General features: G+C 41.8%; 1 protein-coding gene across 1 annotated transcript in view; it reads right to left on the minus strand.

The window, feature by feature from the left end:
- klar (klarsicht) overlaps positions 1 to 25,695 on the minus strand; it is a 336,442-nt gene that overhangs the window by 270,317 nt on the left and 40,430 nt on the right. The window contains exons 6-8 of the mRNA XM_069316171.1: positions 8,600 to 8,738; positions 5,977 to 6,168; positions 2,005 to 2,203 (exon numbers count right to left, since the gene is read on the minus strand). Of these exons, the coding sequence (XP_069172272.1) occupies positions 2,005 to 2,203; positions 5,977 to 6,168; positions 8,600 to 8,738 (530 nt within the window). The remainder of the gene's footprint in view (positions 1 to 2,004; positions 2,204 to 5,976; positions 6,169 to 8,599; positions 8,739 to 25,695) is intronic.

The raw sequence follows: 25,695 nt of genomic DNA on the forward strand, positions 1-25,695 counted from the left end.
CACCACAGCTCAGTTGGTCCGGCACTTCTTGAAGAAAACTTTCTAGTTTTCTCTTGAAGAATTCCACGGTTGTTCCGGCAATATTTCTTATACTCGCTGGGAGGATGTTGAACAACCGCGGACCTCTGATGTTTATACAGTGTTCTCTGATTGTGCCTATGGCACCCCTGCTCTTCACTATCTATTTTGCATTTTCTTCCATATCGTTCACTCCAGTATGTTGTTATTTTAGTGTGTAGATTTAGGACCTGGCCCTCTGGTATCTCAAAATGAACAGTTTACAAAGTTCAACAAGTGAAGCTTGTAAACTCATGCATGTGAAGCTAATGCTAAATCATGGAACAATATACAAGCAAATGGGTCCCCATAGGATAGAATCAAATGGATGGCCAACACTTATCTAGAAATAGTGACCCAAAAGAAAAAGGGACCCGAAAGGCCAGTGACTCGAGAAGAAGTCAAAATAATTAGACATCAGACGACGGACCGAGAAATGATGACATAGGAAGCTGGCAGCTCCTGGTCGAACTGACATGTCAGTTTTGTTATATTTTACAATGCTATCCAGCATATATACATTTTCTTCTGTCATCCATAGACAGAGTTAGATTTCTGTTAAACATATAGTTCAGTGATTCATTGAACAATCGACCACAGAAGGTGATTGAACTGCTTTTAAAATGCTAATCTAACCTATATGCATAAATACACAGACTTACGTCTTTCCTACATAAACAGTGTTCATGGTATCTCTTACATTATTAATGTCAATAATTATTGTCATTAATGTGCATTTTCAAAGGTGAAATGTAATTCTGACCAGCTTCCACATATTCTGTATACATATACACATTTGTGTGTCTGCTATAAAAGCTAGTGTGTTATTAAACACTTAACCACTGAAGGTGATTGAGATGCTCAATGATCAAGGGAAAGCCAGGTTTTGGCTTCTGGTCTCTTAGAGGCTATTAAAGACTCCGAGGACTGAATGTGATATATATTTGTGGAGCTATCTCAGTACAGCTAGCAACATGGAGCCACTGTTTAGCTTCTTCAGAAATAGGATAACAGTATAAAAAAAAAAAGTCTTTTTGCAGTGTTGGCCTGCTGCATTCACAGTAATGCTCAGGAGTGCCTTGTGTTCCACTTTATTTTTCAACATTTTCATTGGGAACAAATTGCAATTGTTATTAATTGAAATGACCAAATGTTGTAGCACTATACATGACAGAACCATATGTAAGTATATTTTTAGATATCAAAAAGAAATGATTTAATTATGCATTGTTGATTTTTTGCATAAAGTATGCAAGTATGCATACTTTATGCAAAAAGTAGGCATAAAATAACACTTTGGCTGTGGCAGTTCTGGCCCGGCACACCACCAAGTTTGCCTTGGCACGCAATCGCACCGTCCAACAAAGGTCAAAGTCGGCGAGGCGTTGCCCATCAGCGCTCTGTCACTTTAATGTTTATACTCTTTCCAGTTTTCTGACCTTAATTTTTGTGCTACATTGTTCATTTTAATATGATATTGTTGGCAATAGAATAGCGCGTACGTTAAAACAAATTTAATAATAATTGGATTATAAATGGCGTTTCGGTTATTTTTTTTTTATTTTGATAATGGTCGGCCATTATTGGCCAGCACTGCCACACTCAAAGGTTTATACTCTTTCCAGTTTTGACTTTATTTTCTGTGGTATGACATTCATTTAAGTATCATATTGTTGGCAATATAATAGCATGCATTTTAAAACAAGTCTCAAATAATCTGAAAATAAATTTAAGTTTTACAAATATTTTAACTGTGGACAGTGTTAACATTTTCTCCCGTATATGTGTATTGATTTAAGGACTGCAATAACGTTATCGCAAAGCCGAAGTGAATTAAATAACACTGAAAATATTTACACTTAATCCTTACAATGTTGCATATTCAGTGAAAAAATATTTCAGAAACCAACAAGTAATTTCAAAAAAGGTAACAAGAACATACTGTACCTAATTCAACCTCGACCTCCTGATTCCGGCCCTTTGCAGGAGTCAAAGAACTCTCCAACTGGTCCCATTTGTTGTTCAAATAATTAACTCTCCAGCTGATTTCTTCTGCTGAACCTGGATATCTCTGGGCTACACGTTCGCCTTGTTCAACGAATAATTTCCGACGATAAGTACGACGACGTAACTCCTCCTGCTGGACCTAGAAAATTAAAAAAAAAAAAAAAAGAAAAAAAAGATAAAAGTTTCTACAGTAAAAAAAAAAATTGAGCGACAAGTATTATGAAATATCACCTTGTGAACTGGCTCTCTTGGAAGCGACCTAAGCCAGAGCTTTTATGGTCCACCTATGACTCAAACTCTACTAGGCTCTCGTTGACCTTGTCCCTCACAGTGACAAGTCTGTAAATAGCCTTGCTAAGAAAATAGTAAAATTGTGGCAAAAACTCAAGCAACTGCCAAGGAATCATCTCATTACCAGATAAAACAATAGCCTTACCCCTCAACATCCCTTGGTAGGTATTATAATGATCACTAACTATTGGTCAAGAAACCTAGCTACCCCACAGGATGGGTATGGGATGCATAATAAATTAATGAACTAACTAACCCTGCTACCACAAATTGTGAGCAACCCCCCCATCTCCGTGCCTAGCAGGGAATACGACTCCTATCAAGACATGACTGCTTTAACTTCAGGAGCATCTGAGGGGTCTCGGCTCAAAATGTAAATTGTAGTTCTAAGTGCAGTTTTACATTACTCTACTGCGATCAATAGAAGGAGAATGCCAAAATCTGTCTTTAATTTTGAATATGGAAACAATTTTATAATTACAATAGTGATTTCTGACTACCATGATCACATGAAAACTTAAAATGCACAACTGACAGATCTCCCCTTATCTAGGCAATTATTTATCTGAAAGACTACCGAATTACTGAAAATCCTTTCATTAACATAGCAACAATATGAGTACAGTTTGTTTTTAAATTGTATACAAAATTAAATATACAGTACTGCGGTTCAGTATCACTTGACTATTTGTTCTTGATGTAAAATCTTTTCCCATATAATAAGAATCAGCTGACAAGTACAGTATATATAATTAAATAATTTGTTTAATAGTCCTTATTAAAACATGTAATCTGTATGTAATTAAGAAGTAAAACAGGTTTTCTAGTTTGGAAAGTTAGTAATATACAAAACTAATGATCAACAGTTATATGCAATACTCGTTAGCCTCATCCTGATAGTGTGTACATGCAAAGTGAAGACAAAAACATAAAAGGTTAAAGATGCATTTCGATCCACAAATCTAACATGAATATCAGAACAGACAGACAAAAACTGATAATTGTCTAATAACAGTACCTATATATAACTAGTATCTGTATTCTGTACATATATACATCATACATATTATCCTGTCCTCACAATGAATGTATTTATATTTAAATGCAAGGAACACCAGCATGAGAAACTTGATAAAACTGAGGAAATACCTATGTCAAGATAGTATGCTATTACTGACTAAGTTCAACCAAGTAGAATAATTTTTTTTTAAGTTGGGAGATTCATTAGGTTTACACACAAATTTTAATCTGAATAAATTGAATGCATGACATGAGCTAGAATGGGCTGATATATGTAATATGCAGTGATATATCACAGTGATTAAATATTATGCAAATTTAAATTAGCTTTCATATCAAAGTGGTTTTACTTTCTTTTCAGCATTCCTCTATTTCCAAGTGAGTAGAAACAACACTAATTTTTTTGGAGCTACAGCATATATAACTGCCGGTTTACAAGGCATCATCATGCAGTGGTTTAAGTTTTCTTTTGTACCCTCTCAGTTGCCGAGTGAACAGAATGTCTCATACAGATACATCACACAGGGCACGTGGTAGTGGCTTTACCACATCCACCCACCAAGGAATATTCCTAAATTATAAAACAAGCATTTCTAATATTGAATGTGATTTTTAACTATATACAAATTGGAATGAGCTGATATCTTTATATTCTTGGTCTATTCACAATCAAAAGACCCGGGTTTGATTTCCATGGCAGTACAGATATGTTTTGGCTCATTTCCTTTCATCCGAGGCCTGTGTTCACCGACCAGTGAATAGATATCCTAGACTTAGGCAACTATTGAAGGTTGTATTATTGTCCTCGGGGAACCATGATAACCCTAAAAGGCTCCCTTTCCTCGACAATGTAAATCCTTTTACTAAAAAAACGGGGGTGAGAGTAGACTTAATATGTATATAATGTTTCACTTGTAACATCTTTATAGAATCTGATAAAATCTGATTTAAAGCCTTTTTAAAATATTATTTACAAATAAAGCCTATTGTAACTTTATCTTGGCGTTTCTCTACATTATTGTCAGCACTTTGTGTTTTCTCCAGTTTGCAGAATTAAGGAGTAAATTGAAATTCATGATAAAATATATATGAAGCTAAATTAATTATAATCATTACTATGAGGGATATGAAAGTTAGTCTTGTTTCAACCTTTGTATGTGTGCTGCATAGTGAAAGTAAATCTGAAGAAATTAACTGGACTTTGTTTTATCCTGTTTGTAATATCTGCTAAGTGACTTGAGTACTTATCAAAATGCCTATTTTAAATACTTGTGTTTAAAATTTTGCCATAGATTAAACAAAAAACCCACATTGAATGTAATGAAATGCCATTTTCTGGGTGAGCCCCGGAGGCTCCCCTGGAGCTATCGGGCTAATATGCAATTCATTACACCAGGGCATTAGTCATAGGCGTTCAGCCTACCAGGGACCATAAGCTAGAACCTGGCCCCCCTCAGAGTGGCACAGGTTGAAATGTCCCTGGAAAACCCCCCTGTGGTTGGGGGTTTTCCTTATCTGCCATTGACCTAGGTTAGGCAACCAGAAAGGAGGGCATAACTAAACAGACTGCACATGGTAAGAAAATTGCAACCAAAACTCAAACAGAGGCAGAACTCCCCCCAATCCCAAGCAAACAAGCAAATATGACACCCCACTGCTGTGCCAATCATTCGCGTGGCCTCCCCGCCCCCTCCCCAGAGCCCCTGACACACACTCCTACACCCACAACCCAGCCATTCCAGTTTGTCTGGAATGGCCAGACAAACTGGAACCTGGCCCCCTCTCTGAGGGGGCCAGGTTCTGGCTCGTGGTTTCCGCCCTCTCTCTGAGGGGGCCAGGTTCTGGCTCGTGGTTTCCGGTAGGCTGAACTCCTATGACCAATGCCCTGATCTAATGAATTGCATATTAGCCCGATAGCTCCAGGGAGTCAAAGGGGCTCCCCCACAGAATAATACTGTATTTGAAATAAAATGTTACTAGAAATTTACTTTCCACATATATAAGAATGTTTTCCTTCAAAAATATGAAATGCAAAGTACAGTATATATAGAATACAGTTCTGTGCTTTAGACACCTATTTCACAAATCTAAAAGTAAAATCTATGAATATTTCAATTTACACGACAATGGTCCAGGACAGACCAAAACATTGTCACTTTCTTTATTTTCAAATCTGTGTGCTGGGTGTTTAGTTTTCAGTCACATTATTGTGACTTACTGTATGCTTTATATATATACTTTAGCTGTACTCTATATACCTATAGCATTAATTACTATATTTCTAATTTGTATTAAGAAAACCAAAGTTAGCAAAGTGGAAATATGAGAAAGGATACTGCCTGTAATTAATATAATTCTGACTGAAGAGTAGAAAAATATTAGACTACAGTACAATGCAGAATTGATTGCAAAAAATTTATTTATGCACAAAATACAAAACTAGTGAAGAAGGCAGGATGTTAGTCTCCTGTGAGAAAAGCCATAAAAAGCTACTTCTATGTCCATACAACAACAAAAAATATACTATATACAGACATTACAACAGCTGCTCGTTCCAAATTTTTTTAATGTTTCCCTATAGATCTGCTATAAAATCCTCACCATCCTTGCTGCTTTGTCTGGTGGGTTTGAATGTGAATATAACTTCAGTTGAACTTGTATAAGCCATTCATACAGCTCATTATATTGATCAAGGAATTCAGAAAAACTCCAAACGTAAGGTGGCGAGACGTCTCCACTGTCCCAGCACAGCTCGAACTCTCCTGACGATGGAGCGCCATTTGTTTCACCAACCTGAAGAATTAATTAATGTAAGTGACAGAAATCATTTAAGGCTTTCTTCCTCAGTGATATTTTATTTATTTAGTATTTATTAAAATTATTAAAATAATTACACAGTATTTATTAAAAATGTTAAAAGTAATGAATAAATGAAATCATATGAACTAGAATAGAAAGGTCTTGTACATGAAAATTTGCTTACGAACTACCTACAACACTGACTATAAACAAAATGCATTTTGAGTCAACATGCTACTCTTGAGCATTACCCTAGCTGGGTGCTACTAAATGTACATTACAACAAAACCTAACTAATTTTTTTGTCTTTATAAAACTCAAGATTCTTCTCTCTCTGGGGTGAAGAGTGCAGTTGGTAAAGAATGGACAGAAACTCATGGAGGAATAGAATGTAGATGCAGAAAACAGAAATGAATGAACAGAAAGATACCCAGGATATTTCCTATACAACATTTATCATTCTTATATCAGATATACATTATAAAAACACAGTACATGCAAGTTATAGCTTTACATCATCCTTTGCAGATGATGCAAAAATCTGCATGAAAAGTACTTCTAGATAAGAATGAAAAAACCCAGCGTTGAATGTAATAAACGCCATTTTCTGGGCGAGACCAGAGGCTCCCCGGAGCTTATCCAGGCTGATGTGCTAATGTCAGACTTTGGCATCAGTTATGTGTATAGTTCTGTGGGCCTACCAGGGACCACAAGCCAGAACCTGGCCCCCTCAGAAGAGGCATGAGGAGCAATGGCCTATAGAAACCCCCGTGTGGTTGAAAGCATTCCATGTCTGCCATCGACCGGGTCAGGCACCCAGAAAGATAAGTGTCCCAAAACAAACCCCTATTCTGGTGAAAACTGCAACGAAAAGCCGAACAAGTGGATAGAACTCCCCAAACAGAAACGGGCAAACGAGTATGATGTTACACGTCACTGGGCCATTGTGTGCGCAGCTTCCCCCTCCCCGGTAGTGGGAACGGGGAGCCCCAGATCCTCATGCCAGCAATCCACCTCTCAATTCTGAGGCTGGACATCAAAACATGCAAAAAACCACCGACCAGGGTAAGGGGGTTGCAGAAAATGGCGTTTCATTACATTCAACGCTAGTTTTCTGGGGGAAGCCCCATTGGCTCCCTGGAGCTACCTACCCAAAGATGAAAACAAGAGGGACCTAATCCTGGAGGCGGAAGATGCACACACCCCCAACGCGAAGTGGAGAAAAACTGCAACTGCCAACCCAAGGCCACACAGGCCCAACAAGGCCCAGGAACATCAATGAAGGAACACAGAGCCAACCAACGAACGACGTGTGCACTGGGACAGACAGCAGGCTGGCAGGACCAAACCACCCCACGGACGACCCGAGAGAACCACACCCTGGAACATGGAAGAGGGGAACTCGAAACAACCCAAAGCGTGACCCCAGTCACGGCAGCCGTGGCACGCTAAGCACAGCACAGTGCCGCAACCAAACAACGCACGATGCACCCCCGGCCAGACCAACCAAGCATCAAACAACCCAAGAACCCCTCCAGAAAGCAGCTGTGCCAGTCTTCGCCAGAAAAGGAGATGGCTGCAAGCGAACAGACCTATCAGGAGAACCAAAAGAGCCGAAATCGAGGCGCCGGAGGAGGGCATGAAGCCCTCCAACCTGACCCCCAGAGGCCAACAAGAAATGAGCCTCGGAAAACAATTCGGAACCGAAGGGGCCACCACAAAGCGAGGAGAAGAGAAAAGAGCACCAACGGGAGTTTGGGAGTTCGGGAGTTCTTCTACTCCTCGAGCACAGCCTGAGGCCAGGCTCGACTTGTGATAACTTGGTCCAACAGGCTGTTTCTTGGAGCGGCCTGGCCCGCAGGCCCATATATCCACCACAGTCTGGATGGTCTGGTACTTCTTGCAAGAACCTGTCCATGTGGCTCTTTAATACATTCACCTTGCAATATTTCTAATGCTTCCTGATACAGGTAGGTGTTTAACAGCCATGGACCTCTGATGTTCAGTGCTCTCTGTGTCTATGGCACCTCTACTCCTTAATGGTTCTATTCTGCATTTTCAACTGCAGAATGTAGGATACATCCACAAGTTTGGTTTTTACTTATTTACTGTAATGGGTTGTTCTTTCACCTCATTCAAGGACTACGGAATTATAGTAAGTTTCCCTATATAAATAATGTAATTAAAAAAAATGAGTGTTCACGTGTATCTAAAATATATGGTGCATAAGCAATTACATTATGATAAATTGATTGTTAATACATAAGAACAAGTTTGTCCTGGGAATGTATATGTTCCAGAAATACCATCTATCAAAGGTGACCATGAGGGCGCCTCCTTATTCTATAGGCTTCCTCCCTGATGATATCCTGTATATTATTTAAATTTAATATATATCCATTATTAAAGAAGTTGCTTGTGCTACCTGGCATGAGTCCGGAATGAGGTTGCTACCCATGATGTAATCGTAGGGTTCCTGGATTGAGGCCCAAAAGTCCCTGTTGCCCTCTTCCTTGTCTGCAGGGCCCCATGATCTTCGGGCTTCCTCGCGATCATTGCTCCGTCTGAAAGTTGCAAAGTCATTAATGAACACAAACTTTAAACCAAAATTCTGTGTGAATAACGTACTGTACCGTATATTATAATAGACAGTTACATACACACACACACAGTATAAGAATTATTGGAAACTGCAACTTCAAGAACACGACATAAGAACAAATCCACAAGGATACACAGAAATCACAATAACATGATATATCAAATGAACAAATCCACAAGGTGTATCTGTGTGTAGTGAACAGGACATAAGTTCAAACTAGGGAAACAAGACTGTTGGAGAAACATTAGAAAGGTCTCTTTTGCAAACTGAGACGGTTGGAATAGTTTAAGTGAGAAGGTGATGGATGCCAAAACCGTCAGAAGTTTCCAAGCGTCAAAGGACAGAGAACTTGGATGACGGGCACGAGTGCAGTTCTCATCCTGTAACTACACTTACATAATCAATCACTCGCACATTTGTACTAATAGTAACACATCTTTACCATTTGGGCCAGGAAGCCAAAAATTATGACCCACCGCATTATTGAATGATTTTGACCTTAATATAGTAAAAACATTCAATCTTTATAGACTTAATAATGCATCAAGTCTAATCAACCAGAAACCTCCAATAATAGTGTTCTAATTTACCTGAGTAATGCCTTCAAAGTCCAGCTAAAAATGCTGAAACTAGCAAAGAAACACTGTTTCAATAATAATTTTTGAGATATCCTAAATTATAAGATTTTATCTTATTCACTAAGGAATAAATCTTAATGAAAATACAAATAAACTAAAAATCATTAATCCAAATTCTGGTTACCATTTTGCGTGCATAGGCTGAAATCACATGACCAAATAACTTGTAACACCTATTTAGTTGAATCTGCCAATATGTACTGTTGGACCTCACAAAGTTCAGGTTTTGTGCTCCATCTCACAGGATGGTTAGTCATACATGGAATTAGGAGAGAACATGAAATGTAAGGCTGATTGATCTATTAGACTCCACTAGCAAAATATGGGTACAGCCCAATAATATCTTCCCATATTCCTGAATGTATGAAGTAATTACAGAGCTCAAAGTACCTCATACCATTTGATCTGAAATCACTGATACCATCCTGTGAAATGGGGATATCAGATGAACTTACAGCTAGTGTTTAATCTACACTGTGTAATCTTTCATACAGAATAGGGTACCAGCACATTGCTGTGCATACCTAATAAAAAAAAACAAGAGGTTTTGCATAATTAATTTTGTCAAGGCCGAAAAAACTAAAATCCAAACAAACATTCTTAGGCCTAGTAAAGTACATATATGAATTATATTTAGCCTCAACTATCGTATATTAAGCCTAGGAATGTTTGGAGAGGTTAAGTTCTTTAGTTACGTTTCTAATTTCCTAAAAACGCCAGTTAGACTAATTCAATAATACAAAATGGAAACTTTTAGGGGTCCAGCGCTACATATTGGCACATTTGACCAAATAGTTGCTATACGTACTATCATTTTAGGAGGATGGGCCGTTTTATTTTTGAAATTGAATTTACAGTCAATTTCATTCAGCTTGATAATTCGTTTGGCCGAATTATGCATAAAAAATTTGTAAACATCTAAGCTCATTTGTTTTAAATGAACCGTTCTACAAGACTAATAGCAATAGAGATCTTCTATCCACAACCATACATAAGTTTAGATATTTATATGCAGATACGCGAAGGCGTCCCCAATATCTCCTAGAAAAAGTTCTGATATATCCACAAGCCTGATGTTCCAAGACCCATAATACTGAGTGACCTACCAGACGACGCTGAAGAATGCCATCGCCTTCCCTCTATTTACATAAAAAAAACGATTAAAAGTAACAATGATAAAATAGCAATAACACCTACGGCAAGCCAGCATCCCCCACAACCAACACTAGCAGCCTCGCCAGATGCCTATGACTAAGGTACAAACCCCAAAACCAACTCTCACACAAGGAACATTTCACAACACCGCCGTACTGGACGGGCCGCTAAACTTAAGCATCCTACTGTCACTATCCTCATCCTTCGTTTCCTGCATTATCGCCTCCATTCCTACCTCGTCAACCTCCTCCTCTCCTTACCAAATCCGTTGGTCAACAAATTCGAAATCTGTTCTCCAGATATCACACGGACACACTGAATTTGAAAACAAAAGTGAAAACTAAGGTATAACCCTTTGGAGATCCCTTATATTAAAAACCATGAGAAAACTCAAATATAAAGCGAAATGGATGAAAGTTTTTCGTGTGTATTACCTTGACAATGACAATTTTATGACAAAACAAAAATTCGAGATTTGAAACATGTGAGCAGCTTTACCTTGAAATAATGTAGTAGACCGCATAATGACAAGTCACACATTTCAAATATAGGCTAACGTGAATCAGCTTTAGTGTGTTGCCAAGATCTCCGCCAGAAACATCGATTCATCGTGTATTGATTGTTAATGTAATAATATCACCCAATGACATCAACGCTCGACTTCATGGCTCGGCGTACACGATATCACGGGTATTGAGAAAGGAACTACTGGAGATATCGTCTACGACTGAGATTAACCGAGGAATTGTCGAGATATCGTTTGCAATATTAACGGAGTAACTGCCGAGACATCGTTTAAAGGAAATAACACAAAAATATCATATTAACATCCTAGGCGTCATCCCATTGACAGAAAATACCATCCGAAATATATTAAAAAAACTAAAATATGACAAAACCATAATGTATATTCTTAGCAAAATAAAAGTGGAGTAGCTACAAACGAATGACAATGAAGAGTCCATTCAAAGGTGTCACAAAGTTTGTTCAAAATGCACCCTCAGTCACACTAAATTTACATAAAGAAACATAATTAAATAACATACGTATAATAATATATCTTTTCCGGCAGCTTAGTCAATAGCCTAGCTATCGAATCTACTACGCTTTGTAGTGATAAACTTGTATGTCTAGGAGATATAATAGTATTATAACAGCAAATAAGAGCAGCTGCCGGGGTCGTTTTCTGACTATCCAGTCATCTTGGAGTGAAGGACGTGGAAAGCAGGATATCCAGCAGTGAGCAATGATCACAAGCTCTGCCGCCAGCCATGAGAACCTGGAAGCTCTCTGCCGCCAGCCATGAGAACCTGGAAGCTCTCTGCCGCCAGCCATGAGAACCTGGAAGCTCTCTGCCGCCAGCCATGAGAACCTGGAAGCTCTCTGCCGCCAGCCATGAGAACCTGGAAGCTCTCTGCCGCCAGCCATGAGAACCTGGAAGCTCTCGGTCGCCAGCCATGGAAGCTCCACATCGTCAAGGCGAGCGGTCCTCATCACCAGCTGTAACGTCTGGAAGCTCAGCTCCTTCACGAATCACCTTTTTTCACTATCATCAAAACCTTCCTACTCTGCCACTCACCAAATCCCTCTCTCCTCTCCACCATAAGGATCAACTCCTTCACTATCACAATAAAGACCCCATTCACATCCTCTAACAAGACCCATTCCTATTTTCTACCATTAATCATGCCTATCTCCCAGGTCATCATAACTCCTCCCCATAACATTAAGAGCTCTTCCAAGGAGTATTAAGTCCTCGCCCACATCAAGACACACTTATGGTTCATCAATACACCCACTCTTGTTGTCCACAATCCTCATTAATATCTTCTCTTTCACCAACACGGCCATGTTCTCTCCACCATCAAGGTCTTTCCTCCTTCCCCCATTCTCTCCCTCATGGCTCCCCTCCTCTCCTCCACTATTCCCACCCCTCACGTCCACAGTCAGCCTTCTTCCTCAGAGAACTACTCTTTTCAACTAATAATACAACTACTCCGCGCCTGCCCTAAAATTACCACTTCCACTCACCAAGTCTACCTCTTGTCAACGACGACTACTTTTCTCCTCAACATCGTCTGTTTCTTTCTTAAACACTTGCAACATAATTCCCACCACTCGGTAAATATCTACATAGTCTATGTAAACATAGACAGCGGGCGTTCTACTCGCGCTGTCCGGCCAGAAGCCAGGAGCTAGAGCAGTGGTGGCAGCCGCCAGGAGCTAGAGCAGTACTGGCAGCGGCCGCTCACCAGTCCCACAGTAATCACCAGTTCACAACCCCGTTAATCCGGCACGTCTTGCACAACCTTTACCATCACTCCCATACACAACACTACTACCTTTGTACCCACTGCTCTCACTAATAACATCACAGCCAACTCCACCACCTTATAGCAAGCACCACCACCATAACCACCACTACAAGCACCACCACCATAACCACCACTACAAGCACCACCACCACCATAACCACCACTACAAGCACCATTATCATCGTAACTACCATCGCCACTAACCTACTGTCTTGTTTATACATAACACAGTCAGACATTTTCTAGTGTTATTCAGGTCAAAGATTTTATTTATCTTTCCTTTTATTGTTGATGTTGCGTGATGGCCTTTTGACGTCACTATTAATTAATAGTAACGGAGGAGACGAGGGTGGTGGTGGTGACGAGGGGGGTGGTGGTGACGAGGGGGGTGGTGGTGACGAGGGGGGTGGTGGTGACGAGGGTGGTGGTGGTGACGAGGGTGGTGGTGGTGGTGGTGACGAGGGGGGTGGTGGTGGTGACGAGGGTGGTGGTACTTTGTTAGGTTAGGAGAGGAAACTTTAAATTAACGGTTTTCATGACATTTTGAAACCTTATGAGAACTTCCTGCCCTCTTAACCCACCACAGAACTATTAATTTGCTGTTTTGGGGAAAAAATACAAAATTTTTTTTCAATTTTTTTCAATTTTCAAATTACGTCCATTTTCGGCCAAACAGCCTAATTCAAACGTAATTTGTAAGAGGAGAGGTTGTAACATCAGAGGCGGTGACATTATTGTTTGCATTTGACACAATTGACACATCATTTCAACTGGTTCTAGAATCCTCCCCTAATATGGCTCCCATTAAAGTCATCCATAACAACAATATCACAGCCGCGTGTGTTTGAGGAAAGAGAAGTTGCTTTGACTTTGTCAGCCTGCACATTTATGGTACAAAACAGAGCCAGTCTCTGTGGTTACTGGAAACTGCTAGTAACGTGTGGCACCGTTCTTATGATTTTAAGATCTTCTGCAAACTAATTCCCGTTTATAGTATGTCCGGTCACAATATAGCATGTGTGGACCAACGTTTATTGATATATATAAGAGTTTTTACATTCTTGTAAAGCCACCAGCACGCGTAGCGTTTCGGGCAAGTCCTTAATCCTAATTTCCCCTGGAATACGACCCGCCAGATCGTTTAACAACCAGGTACCCATTCACTGCTGGGTGAACAGAGGCTACAGTTAAGGATTGGAGCCTAGAGCCTAGATCCTCCCCGACCAGGATTCGAACCCAAGCCACAGCGTTTGCGAAACACCAGGCGAGTGTCTTACCACTGCGCCACAGAGACGTTGGGGAATGGCACGTTCCCTGGGTTGTGGCTTGTATGAATATGATCACGGACTCCCATAACATTGATATTGAATTGAATTTTAATAATTTTTTCATAAATTTTCGTTTTATACATTTACAGTTGGGTTAGTTTACACAAATTTACAGTAAATTATTTGTACAAGAGAAAGCCATAATAATAACATGAAGTATCTAATTATAAGCTGTATACTCAAGATATAGATTTAGAAGATACATTTATCAATAATTTTAAAATCATTACAGTAGTCAAATTCAGAATCAAACTATTTCCGTAACATCTAGCACAAAGCATTACAATAATGGCTGAACTAAACAGCTGTACATCAGTCTAAATCAACCTTTAGATATTGACCTAAAGTGAGTAACATTCATCTTACAATGTGAAAGGTAATATATATTGGAAAAATAAAGTGTAGTTTTCCTTTAGAGCAGCGACAAATATTTCCACATTTAACATTACAAAAGTAGAACGATGAGAATACAATTTAATGGACTAATATAAACTAATTATTCAACAAATTTATATACAAATTCTTCACAGCCTCAGTCTAGGGCCGCCTCGGATCTAAATCACTGCCAAAACAGTTCATGCAACACAGATCTGACTTCTGCAAGACTCGACTAATAATAATAATACTCATAGGTTCCTGATTAACCAGAGTAATATCCAATGTAGTTATGAGAGCGCACAGTGCAACAGGTGTTGAGAAATGCTCTTTAACACGCTCACGGGCTGAGGGGGCTTGTTGATGGTGGCTAGGACCGAGGCGGGAGGGAGAGTGGGCAGAAAAGGGAAGAGAAAGAGGTTGGTGTAGAGGGTAGGAGATGAAGGGAAGTGGATGGAGAATAGAGGTGAAGGGTAGGAAAGAGGACATGGTAAGGACTGGACGGAACACCCGCCTGGCCGTCAAGCTTAAGGGAGACAACTCCCCTGAGCGTCGCCACGCGCCATGATAATAACTGAGGGCTGAGCACAGTACACACGTGACCCAGCTTGTGAGACTCCAGCGTGTCCAGTCGCTGCTAATGGGAACACTGGTGAAAGGCAGCCTCCAGTGTTGTCAGTCAACAAAGAATGAACAGCAGTTGAACCAACACAACCAGTACCGTCTCTCTACCACTGCGGCCGTATTCAACACCATTCAGCCATGACATTCCTTACATTCCTTACCCTGTCTGTCACAATGTCACGGTAGGTGACATTGTGACAATGTCTGCTCCCATCACCACCATGGCATAAACACTAATATTACTTTTGGTTAAACTCCGTACATCTCTTGCCTCCAGAATATGTGGCCTTTATTCACACAACTGCACAACAAAAACACATATGTCAATTTGACTGTTCATAGCCTCTGCTGCATCATAATGTCTTCTTGTAATCTCATCTTACATTATTTAACAGGAGTCAAGATTGAGGCTGCGGGTTACAGACTTCTCCGCCTGCCGTCAAGCCTCAAGTGAACTAACATGCGGGAACTCCCACGCGATCACCAGCCTGTGTATCCTGGAGGGCTCTCTCTCCTCTCCCGCACTCTCCACTCTCTTACCAAAGGCTTAAACCGTATGAAAGTCTGGGCAGCAGTCTGGGGAATGTTTCAAGAGGGACCACCACCCGATAAAGAATGTCCAGCAGGATAAAAGTAGATATGATGACTTTCTGGACCAAAACAGAATGGCAACCAGTTGAGTGAAGGCCGCCGAGCTCGCTCACGCCTCACCAACTCCTCCATTTTTGTGACGTCACGTTTTGACACTTTATACAGTCGTCAGCCTTATATTGCGTTTTAGCAAGTAAGCAACAGTTGGAGCACTGAGTGCTGCTCGCTCCTCCATCTTTACCAATACTTACTAATACATTCTCTCTGGACTGACGTTTCTAATATAACTTTACTAAATCGCCCTTACATTAATTTTATTCTCATTTGCAATATATAAATGATCAAACGTGAATCACACAATCCCCAATTAGTTTATTGCAAACAACTGTAGCTTGGCAAACATTATACGCCTAAATCACTGTCAATATTATTTCGCAGACAATAGTTACCAGCTCACATACATGTCACCACCACTAATGTAAACAGGTGTTATGAATGACATGTCCATTACACAATAAGTGTTGGAGCCTGCCTTATACAGCTCCAGCCACAAGCACAACCATATACCTTCCTAGCTTCCAGAAAACTTAATGTGTTGTCTATGCGCATGTTGCTTACAAAATAACAGGTTCATTAACCAAAAATTTCGGAAATAGTTTTGTTAAGTCTCGAAGAATGGAAGTATCGAAATAGGCAAAAACCCAAATGTAAAGTAATTGGGTTATTTTAAGCTAATAATGTCCATAAAATAATTTTCAGTTTTCATTTCTAAGTAAATTCCGATGTTGTTTCATTCACACATTTAATTGATCTAATTTATCTCCATACGAATACAAGACCAGATGACGTGAATTACATTGACAGTTGAAAGGCGGGACCAAAGAGCCAAAGCTCAACCCCGCAACCACAACATTAGTGAGTACAACACATCTGTTGATAATAAATACAGTTATTCCAGCCCAACCTCCTAAGATGACAGTACTTAGTGACAGTGTGGTGGCAAGGTACCAATATGAAGTGATGAACCACACCACAAAGTTGAGTTTTGCTTTGTTGATATGGAACAAACCGGATTTGCTTTTAACCGCAAGTTAAATATAAGAACTAACCTAACTTCTCCTGGCATTCTTAGGCTTAATACAAGCTATTTTAGCCCTAACAGTGCATATATCTGCTATAATATTCCTAGGATAAGTATGTAAGACTTTTGCTTAATTTTTCCGAACTCTCTTCAAATTAATACACCAAATTCAAAAAATGGTTTACTGGTGGATCATCACTACATGTTGGTGCTCTTGACCAGTCACTGTGAGTACCCTCATGTGGGAGGATGGCTTGAGTTATTGGGAGGAGTACATTGTTAAGGACAGTAACTTTCCCCAAGTTGTTCCATAAGTCATACACTTACAGTACAAGACCATGTGGGCTGGGATGAGAAGGTGTGTTAAGATACTTACAGACAGGCGATGATAAGGTAGTGAAGGACGATCTCTAGCAGCTTCTCCACCAGGGCAGGGAGGAGCTCCTCGCTGCTGGAGAACACCTTCCACCAGTAACTCTCTGAGCGCCACATCTTAACTCATTATTCAACACAAATAACGAGCAGTGTGAGCCTGGCCCATAGTTCCACTATCGTCTCAAGATTCTGACACTAAACGAGGAATAATGCTCACAGTTTCAGTTTTCTGACAATTTAAGAAGCGGGTTTACGGTTTCATTTTTCTGACACAATGTGAGGGCGTTCACATTAACACATGTGAGAGTGTGAGGAGATGAAGAGGCTGAGAGTGAGAGCAGGTGTCGGGAGGTGGCGCGTGCACACACCAGGGGTAATACTAGTAGTCATACCATGGACCGTCAACTGGGAGCAACAGCTGGAGCGCGCCAGCACCAGTCTATATATGAAAGCATTTCGCAATCGCCTCAACTGGGATTTGGCCGAGACAAAGGAAAGTTTCAATCAAAGGTGCGAATCTTAACTCAGCACCTTCAGTAGTCACCCCCGCGCTAAACACTTCGTTTTCCATGTTATACTTTCGGTTTTCTTAATGATGAAAACATTGCGATGAAATTGTAATGACTGTGCATGATCTTCACAGTGGAGGTGATAGAGGGCCACGTGGGGTAGTAAAGTAGACGTGCAACAGTCTGGTGGATCACCACTAGTGCACAAATGATCCAACCACTATTGTCAGGTCCGTATTAAATAGGTCATGTTCCTGGACCCGTGCTAGTCCCCCCCCCCCCACACGGCATCACCCGCCAGCACACCCCCCCCCTCCGTAATACCACTAACCTTACCACTAACCCCACCACCACTAACTTTACCACCACTAACCTCACCACCGACACCACCACTAACTTCACCACCACTAACTTCACCACCACCACCACCAACCTCACCACCACCACCCTCCCCACCACTACTAACTTCACCACCACCACTAACTTCACCACCACCACCAACCTCACCACCACCACTAACCTCACCACCACCACTAACCTCACCACCACCACTAACTTCACCACCAACCTCACCACCCCCACCAACCTCACCACCACCACTAACCTCACCACCACCACCACCAACCTCACCACCCCCACCAACCTCACCACCACCACCAACCTCACCACCACCACCAACCTCACCACCACCACCAACCTCACCACCACCACTAACCTCACCACCAACACCACCACTATCTTCCCCACTACTCTACACTCCCAAGACACGGTAAAATCCTCTCCAGCAGGGGGAGACAGGTGAGGTGTCACAGGCCCCACCTGGTGAGGGGCGAGAGAGAGAGAGAGAGATCGGCCTCCCGCCACGCAGACATCAGCAAGCAACACTACTGGCCAGGTCTGCCAGGCCTCCCCCTTCACCCCACACCACCATACTCCCGCAGAAGGATGATCAATACTCCGGGGGAAAAAGTGAGCTTGGTTCCGGAACCAACGAGAGAAAAACTTCTCACCCCAGGCCGCACAATGGCTCCAGCATCGCTACAATGCACACTAGCAAACACTCTGGTAACGTGACTAAACAGGGTGGAGCAAGGCAGAGGAGTGTGGGGCGCTCTCACTCTATTGCCCAACTAATAAGTAGCTTAATAATACAAATTTTGCTCCATACCGCTGGTGGAAAGTTAATAACACTGGCCCAAAGGTGTATTGCATGTAGATGCATGCAAGACGGCACGTGTCTCACTACCCTGCCCCTCGTCACGACGTCATCACTGTGGTGGCTGACACTGACAGTTCCTTCTAGACATTACAAACGAAACCTGAGAAGGAAAACTAAGAAATACCTTAACAACAGCTACCAGAAGCAAACCCTGTTTGCACAGAAAATAGCAGTGTGATTAACAAGGAAGTTAACGCGACCTTTCTCACCCGTTAATAAGGTAGCTCTTGCACCGCTAACAAGGCCGTTAACACAACCAAATCTCTGAAACCCGTTCAGTACAAACTATAACAAGTCTGCAACACACGTCAACAAGGCGGCACACACTATGCAATTACCCCCCCCCCCCCCGACACACTAAACACTGCCACGGACCTACAACACAAGGTAATGGTAATTATGAGGAGAAAGCTCCGTCAACGTAGCACTCAGCAGGGATATCAGGACTGAGTGTAGGAAGTGTGCCCAACCACTTCGACCATTGACAATCGAACGCCAACCCTGTAAGAAGCACGGCTAGTGCCCTCCCAACCAACCTAAGTGATTATACGTACAATTCAAGTCAACAATTAAACACCACCGGCCTGCCTTGAACACGGAAGGCCAAACTGCGACCGTCATCCTACCATTCTTAATTCCTCTACCCATTCAGGATATTTTAGGAAGCTGCACTGAAATATTTGTGTCAGTTTATACTGTTAAAGAAAGTCAGTTGTTTCCATGTGCCAGGCTGTACCAGTGAGTGATGCTGGACCTGTAGTGTAGTACAGTCCTACACACCTGTAAGCCAGATGTGTCACACTGGCCGCCACCACTTATCTCAGAGGTTACTTGTTACTCACTTCACTAAATCAAAACGCCAAGATTATCATGACGGGGAGCCCTTGTAGGAAAATTAGTATTTCGCGTATTTTCCCCTGTAAGTCTGAGAAAACCCAACTGTAAAACATTGCAATGACATAAACTAGGTTGAGAGTCAGTTGAACAATCGGGCCTGAAAGTGCTGGACTAACCGAGTTGTAATAAATATGTAGGTCTGCGGGCCGCGCTAAGCAACAGCACTTTAGATCAAATTATCACGTCAAGTCTGGCCTCAGGAGGATGCGAGGGAAGAAGCACTCCGAGGAAGCGTGCAGGAATACTCCAGCTTCAAGAGCCGCCTGGACCCCCTGCAGCACCTCCACGTTTCGCCTTACAAAGGCCGCCAACACTTGCGCGGGCGGCCACCACCTGGCCAAACACCGCGGCTGGCTAGCGAAATCAACGGCGGAATCAACTGTTATAACAATAACGGCAGCAACAACAGCATCCAGCATGACCACATCAAAGCCAAAGAAATGAACACGAGTACATGAAGTGTGGCCACAACTTTCTCAAGCTCCCGGCCCCTGCCTCCACTGATGACATCCATATGGAATTATTATTCTTTCCAATAGTTCCTTCAAGACGAATTTTGGTTTTCTATTAACATAGTACATCTGTATGTATGCCACTACCCTAGACTATACAATGGGTTGCGTAGGTGGCAATGCTTAAACAAAAAAACTCGTAGGATGGTTAGTCATGCAACATTGTAACTATAAGGTGTGAAGGATAGATGAAATTGTTTATGTAATAATCTAAGATGAGGTCTGATAAAGACCTTTTGTGCCCTCTGTACTGCTTATAGCGCTACCGCTCACAGGATGAGTATGGGGTGCACAATAAACTAGCCGCCTCCGGCGACAACAATCAAATCAAGGCATTAGCAAACTTTGGATGCCTTAAGAGTGCCTCAAGAACACGAGAGGTGCCAACATATTACCGACTCCTCTATAACCCATAAACCCAGCCCACTTTCCTAAACTTATAATAACTATTTACTGGAAAGTGCCAACATGTGGTGGTGGTAAAGCAGCAAAAACTTTATTTTGTACAACTGGATATGGCCAAATGGGAAACTTTTTCAACGGCAACATAACTATAAGGATCACTAGCAGACCTAAGGTAAGGTCTCCTAGCCATCCTAAGCCTAATGCACGCTATCTTAGATTTATATGTGCTACCTGGGCATGTTTACCTACCCTGGCCTGGGAATGTTTAAGTTGGATTTTTAAATTTAATTTTGGCGATTCCATAAAATTAAAAGTACAAAAAAGTGAAGTGTCTAGTGGACCATCAATCACATTGGTACTTTCGACCAAATAGTTACTTTAAGTACTATCATTTCAGGAGGATGGGTTGTATATACACAATATATTTCACGAGAGAATGTAGAAAGCCAGCAAGACAGATGAAGAGAAACTCTACAAAACAGTACCAGAGTGACGACTCACTCTCCATTGAGTAAACGCGACCAACACCAGAGAGTACACACGACCAACACCAGAGAGTACACACGACCAACTCCAGAGAGTACACACGACCAACACCAGAGAGTACACACGACCAACACCAGAGAGTACACACGACCAACACCAGAGAGTACACACGACCAACACCAGAGAGTAAACACGACCAACACCAGAGAGTAAACACGACCAACACCAGAGAGTAAACACGACCAACACCAGAGAGTAAACACGACCAACACCAGAGAGTAAACACGACCAACACCAGAGAGTACACACGACCAACACCAGAGAGTACACACGACCAACACCAGAGAGTACACACGACCAACACCAGAGAGTACACACGACCAACACCAGAGAGTACACACGACCAACACCAGAGAGTACACACGACCAACACCAGAGAGTAAACACGACCAACACCAGAGAGTAAACACGACCAACACCAGAGAGTAAACACGACCAACACCAGAGAGTAAACACGACCAACACCAGAGAGTAAACACGACCAACACCAGAGAGTAAACACGACCAACACCAGAGAGTAAACACGACCAACACCAGAGAGTAAACACGACCAACACCAGAGAGTAAACACGACCAACACCAGAGAGTAAACACGACCAACACCAGAGAGTAAACACGACCAACACCAGAGAGTAAACACGACCAACACCAGAGAGTAAACACGACCAACACCAGAGAGTAAACACGACCAACACCAGAGAGTAAACACGACCAACACCAGAGAGTAAACACGACCAACACCAGAGAGTAAACACGACCAACACCAGAGAGTAAACACGACCAACACCAGAGAGTAAACACGACCAACACCAGAGAGTAGACCGTCGCTCTACAGTCCACCCCAAATTTCTAATAATAGACTGTAACTGGGAACTAATAAACCAAGACCTAACACTGAGAAAAAACACCTTGATAATGCAACCCTAAATCAGTGCCTCAAGAACAAGCACAGTACAAGTTACATGCAACTAAGAAAAAAATGCAAATTAGAACGAGACTGGCGTTCTTTCTATGAACAAAGAAAACAAATCGCGGAACTTCAAGAGACCACTCTTCCCCAAGAACAACAAGGAAGTATATGTAGATAAAATAAGGCTACAAGAATCATCTAAAAGCCAGAAGACGTAGAGAGGGGAAAACGCCATCACCGAAATCAAAAGAAACCCAAAATTCTAATCCTATGCAAAATCAAGAATTTGTTTTACCTGTTATTGGGCCGCTGCGTAAGGGAGACGGAAGTTTTTTAGATTACAATAAAGAAATGAGTGAATTACTGAGGGTACCCTACGACTCTGCTGTCAATGAACCTTGAACACAATGAATGTCGACAATCCAAACAAACTCTTCATGAATGTGATGCATACATACATCGAGCCATATATCAGATGGCACCCTAACCCAACTGTACTTTGTAGTAGCCATAGAAAGCATGCCCCATGCACTCTGCACCAGACCCCGGACTCCTAAACACCAAGAATTGCAAAACAACAAAAATATAGGATCTAGACATAATTTGCAGATGGAACACAGATACTGGTGTTATCCCCTACACATTTAAATAGTGATGATCGCGCCACTCCACAAAGGAGGTAGTAAAGCAGACATATAAATTCTAGACCGATTGCACAAACATCGCGCATTAAAATAATTGAAGTAATAATAATAAGTAAGATAACAAAACAATGGAATCACAACATCTACATAACCCTGCACAACACGGGTTCAGCACAGGGCGCTCCTGCCTCTGACTATTGTTAACACTGTGACACGCCTCTAGGTGCCGTGGAAGACAAGCAAAACGCCGATGACTAAACACAGGTTTCGTAAAAGCTTTCGACAGATGTGACCATGGTGTATTGCACACAAAATGCGCACAAAAGGAATTACTGGTAAAATAGGGAGATGGATCTAGTAAAGGGAAACTTTCTAGTAAACAGGACTACGAGTATAATAGTCAACAAAGTACATTCCTGATCATCCACAGTGAAGAGCTCAGTCCCCCGAGGGTAATGTGCTTGTTACAGTACTTTTCTCCTCCTCATATCAAACATAGACAAGGATACAAACTACAGTTCTGTATCCTCCTTTGTAGATCACACAAGGATTTTCATGCGATTCGACATTACAGAAGACACCAACCTCCATTCTGATGTTAATTATGTCTTTCAATAGGTGACAACAGATAACATTTGCTAAAGATAAGTTCCAGCTCCTGTGCTATAATAAAAAACGAAAATATGAAAACTGAAACCAAATCTAAAACGCAGTCAAACCACACTATCGAAAGTCAAAATCAATATAAAAGATTTGTTAATCATGTCGAAAGACTTTACTTTTCTTTAAAGCGCACAATCAAGTAGCTGTCATAACTGCAAGAAAAATTACAGGTTGGATAACAAGGACCTTCCAAACAAGGGGCACCATACCAATGATAGTTTTAAAGACGCTAGTTATCTTGAGGTTACCTTGAGATGATTTCGGGGCTTAGCGTCCCAGCAGCCCGTGCTCTCTAGGGTTGAATATTGTTGCACACTAACAGCCCCATTCAGAGCTGGATAAACTATTGATCTAGAGAACTTGCAAGGGGTCTTATACTCCCCGAATCCTCTTAAACATCTAAGTTATTAACACCGCTATAGCGCAGGCGAGAGATATGCATAATTTACTTGGGAAATATTAGACAATCTGGTTAGAAATCTGCACACGGAAATAACAGCACACGAGACCAGGAGGCATGGCAGGAAGGCAATATAGTCCTATTGAAAAGCAGAGGTGACCAGATATCATTTGGAAGTAATTATCAAAAGAAGGCGCCAAGCCTTCTAATTAGCATATCCTTTTGAAGTGTTTATCAAGTTCTTGTTTTTTGAACATTGCGAGAGGCTGGGTTAAAAAAAAAAAAAACTTAATAAACACCTCCGAAGAATATCTGGTCAAGCGCCTGTGATTCATGTCACACTGAACAGTGGCGTCTAACAGCCCGAGAGACCTTAACCAGGAAACCTGGTCAGAGACTGTGGGTCGCGGGAACATTGATTCCCGGAACCAAAACACGGTTCAATATGCGTTAAGGCCTATTGTCTGTGTACACCTGTGAAGGTGTACACAGACAGACGGGGTGAGCTGATCAGCTGCAGTATGTCAAAGCTGAGACTGACTACCCTATAGCCTAATGCCATTCACTACACAATTTAAGAGCAGGTAAAACACTCTCCGAGGTGCTGCAGAGACGACTTTAACCCCTAATACACTATGCGGCTTCCTATACACACTGTTGTTCTTACCTTATTGTTAACCGATAACAATGATGGCTAAATCACGCACCATGTGCTCCCACCGATTTAAATAGAAATATAAGGAGTAAACGGTACGAGTGTGACTACATAGCACATTGAGGGAGTATAAGGGAGAGAAGAGGAGCATGTGAGGACGGGGGAAGGAACAGTGCCCCACCTTGGAAAGTTATGCCAATTTAAGAGTAGACTTTATTGAAGATAACACTTTGCCTGAAAGTTATTTTTTAAATTCGAATATATACAGAGGTGACAGCTTGTATATTAAAGTGAAGGTGAGGTGAAGGAGGGAGTGAGGCCTCACATGTCAAGGGCTTGACCTCTCACACTTATATTTTATAGTAATGATCTAGCAAGTGGCGCTGCAATACGGACACTTCCCTTACTGTATTCGACGGTGGTGAGGAGACGCACAAGTGTCAGGAGTCAGGCCCGGGAAACACGGGCTGAGGCTACCTTGAGATTACCTTGAGGTGCTTCCGGGGCTTAGCGTCCCCGCGGCCCGGTCGTCGACCAGGCCTCCTGGTTGCCGGACTGATCAACCAGGCTGTTGGACGCGGCTGCTCGCAGCCTGACGTATGAGTCACAGCCTGGTTGATCAGGTATCCTTTGGAGGTGCTTATCCAGTTCTCTCTTGAACACCGTGAGGGGCCGGCCAGTTATGCCCCTTATGTGTAGTGGAAGCGTGTTGAACAGTCTCGGGCCTCTGATGTTGATAGAGTTCTCTCTCAGAGTACCTGTTGCACCTCTGCTCTTCAACGGGGGTATTCTGCACATCCTGCCATGTCTTCTGGTCTCATGTGATGTTATTTCTGTGTGCAGGTTTGGGACCAGCACCTCTAATATTTTCCACGTGTAAATTATTATGTACCTCTCCCGCCTGCGCTCAAGGGAGTACAGTTTTAGGCTCTTTAGTCGGTCCCAATAGTTTAGATGTTTTACCGAGTGGATTCTAGCAGGCTCCAGTATTAACTGGACAACATATGACTGTCTAAGCCCCATTGTGACAACATTCATAACCAGTATGGATGTGAAGCCAAGAACAACAACAAATAC

Source organism: Procambarus clarkii, chromosome 83 (genome assembly GCF_040958095.1).
Source record: "Procambarus clarkii isolate CNS0578487 chromosome 83, FALCON_Pclarkii_2.0, whole genome shotgun sequence".
In the NCBI taxonomy this organism is placed as follows: Eukaryota; Metazoa; Arthropoda; class Malacostraca; order Decapoda; family Cambaridae; genus Procambarus; species Procambarus clarkii.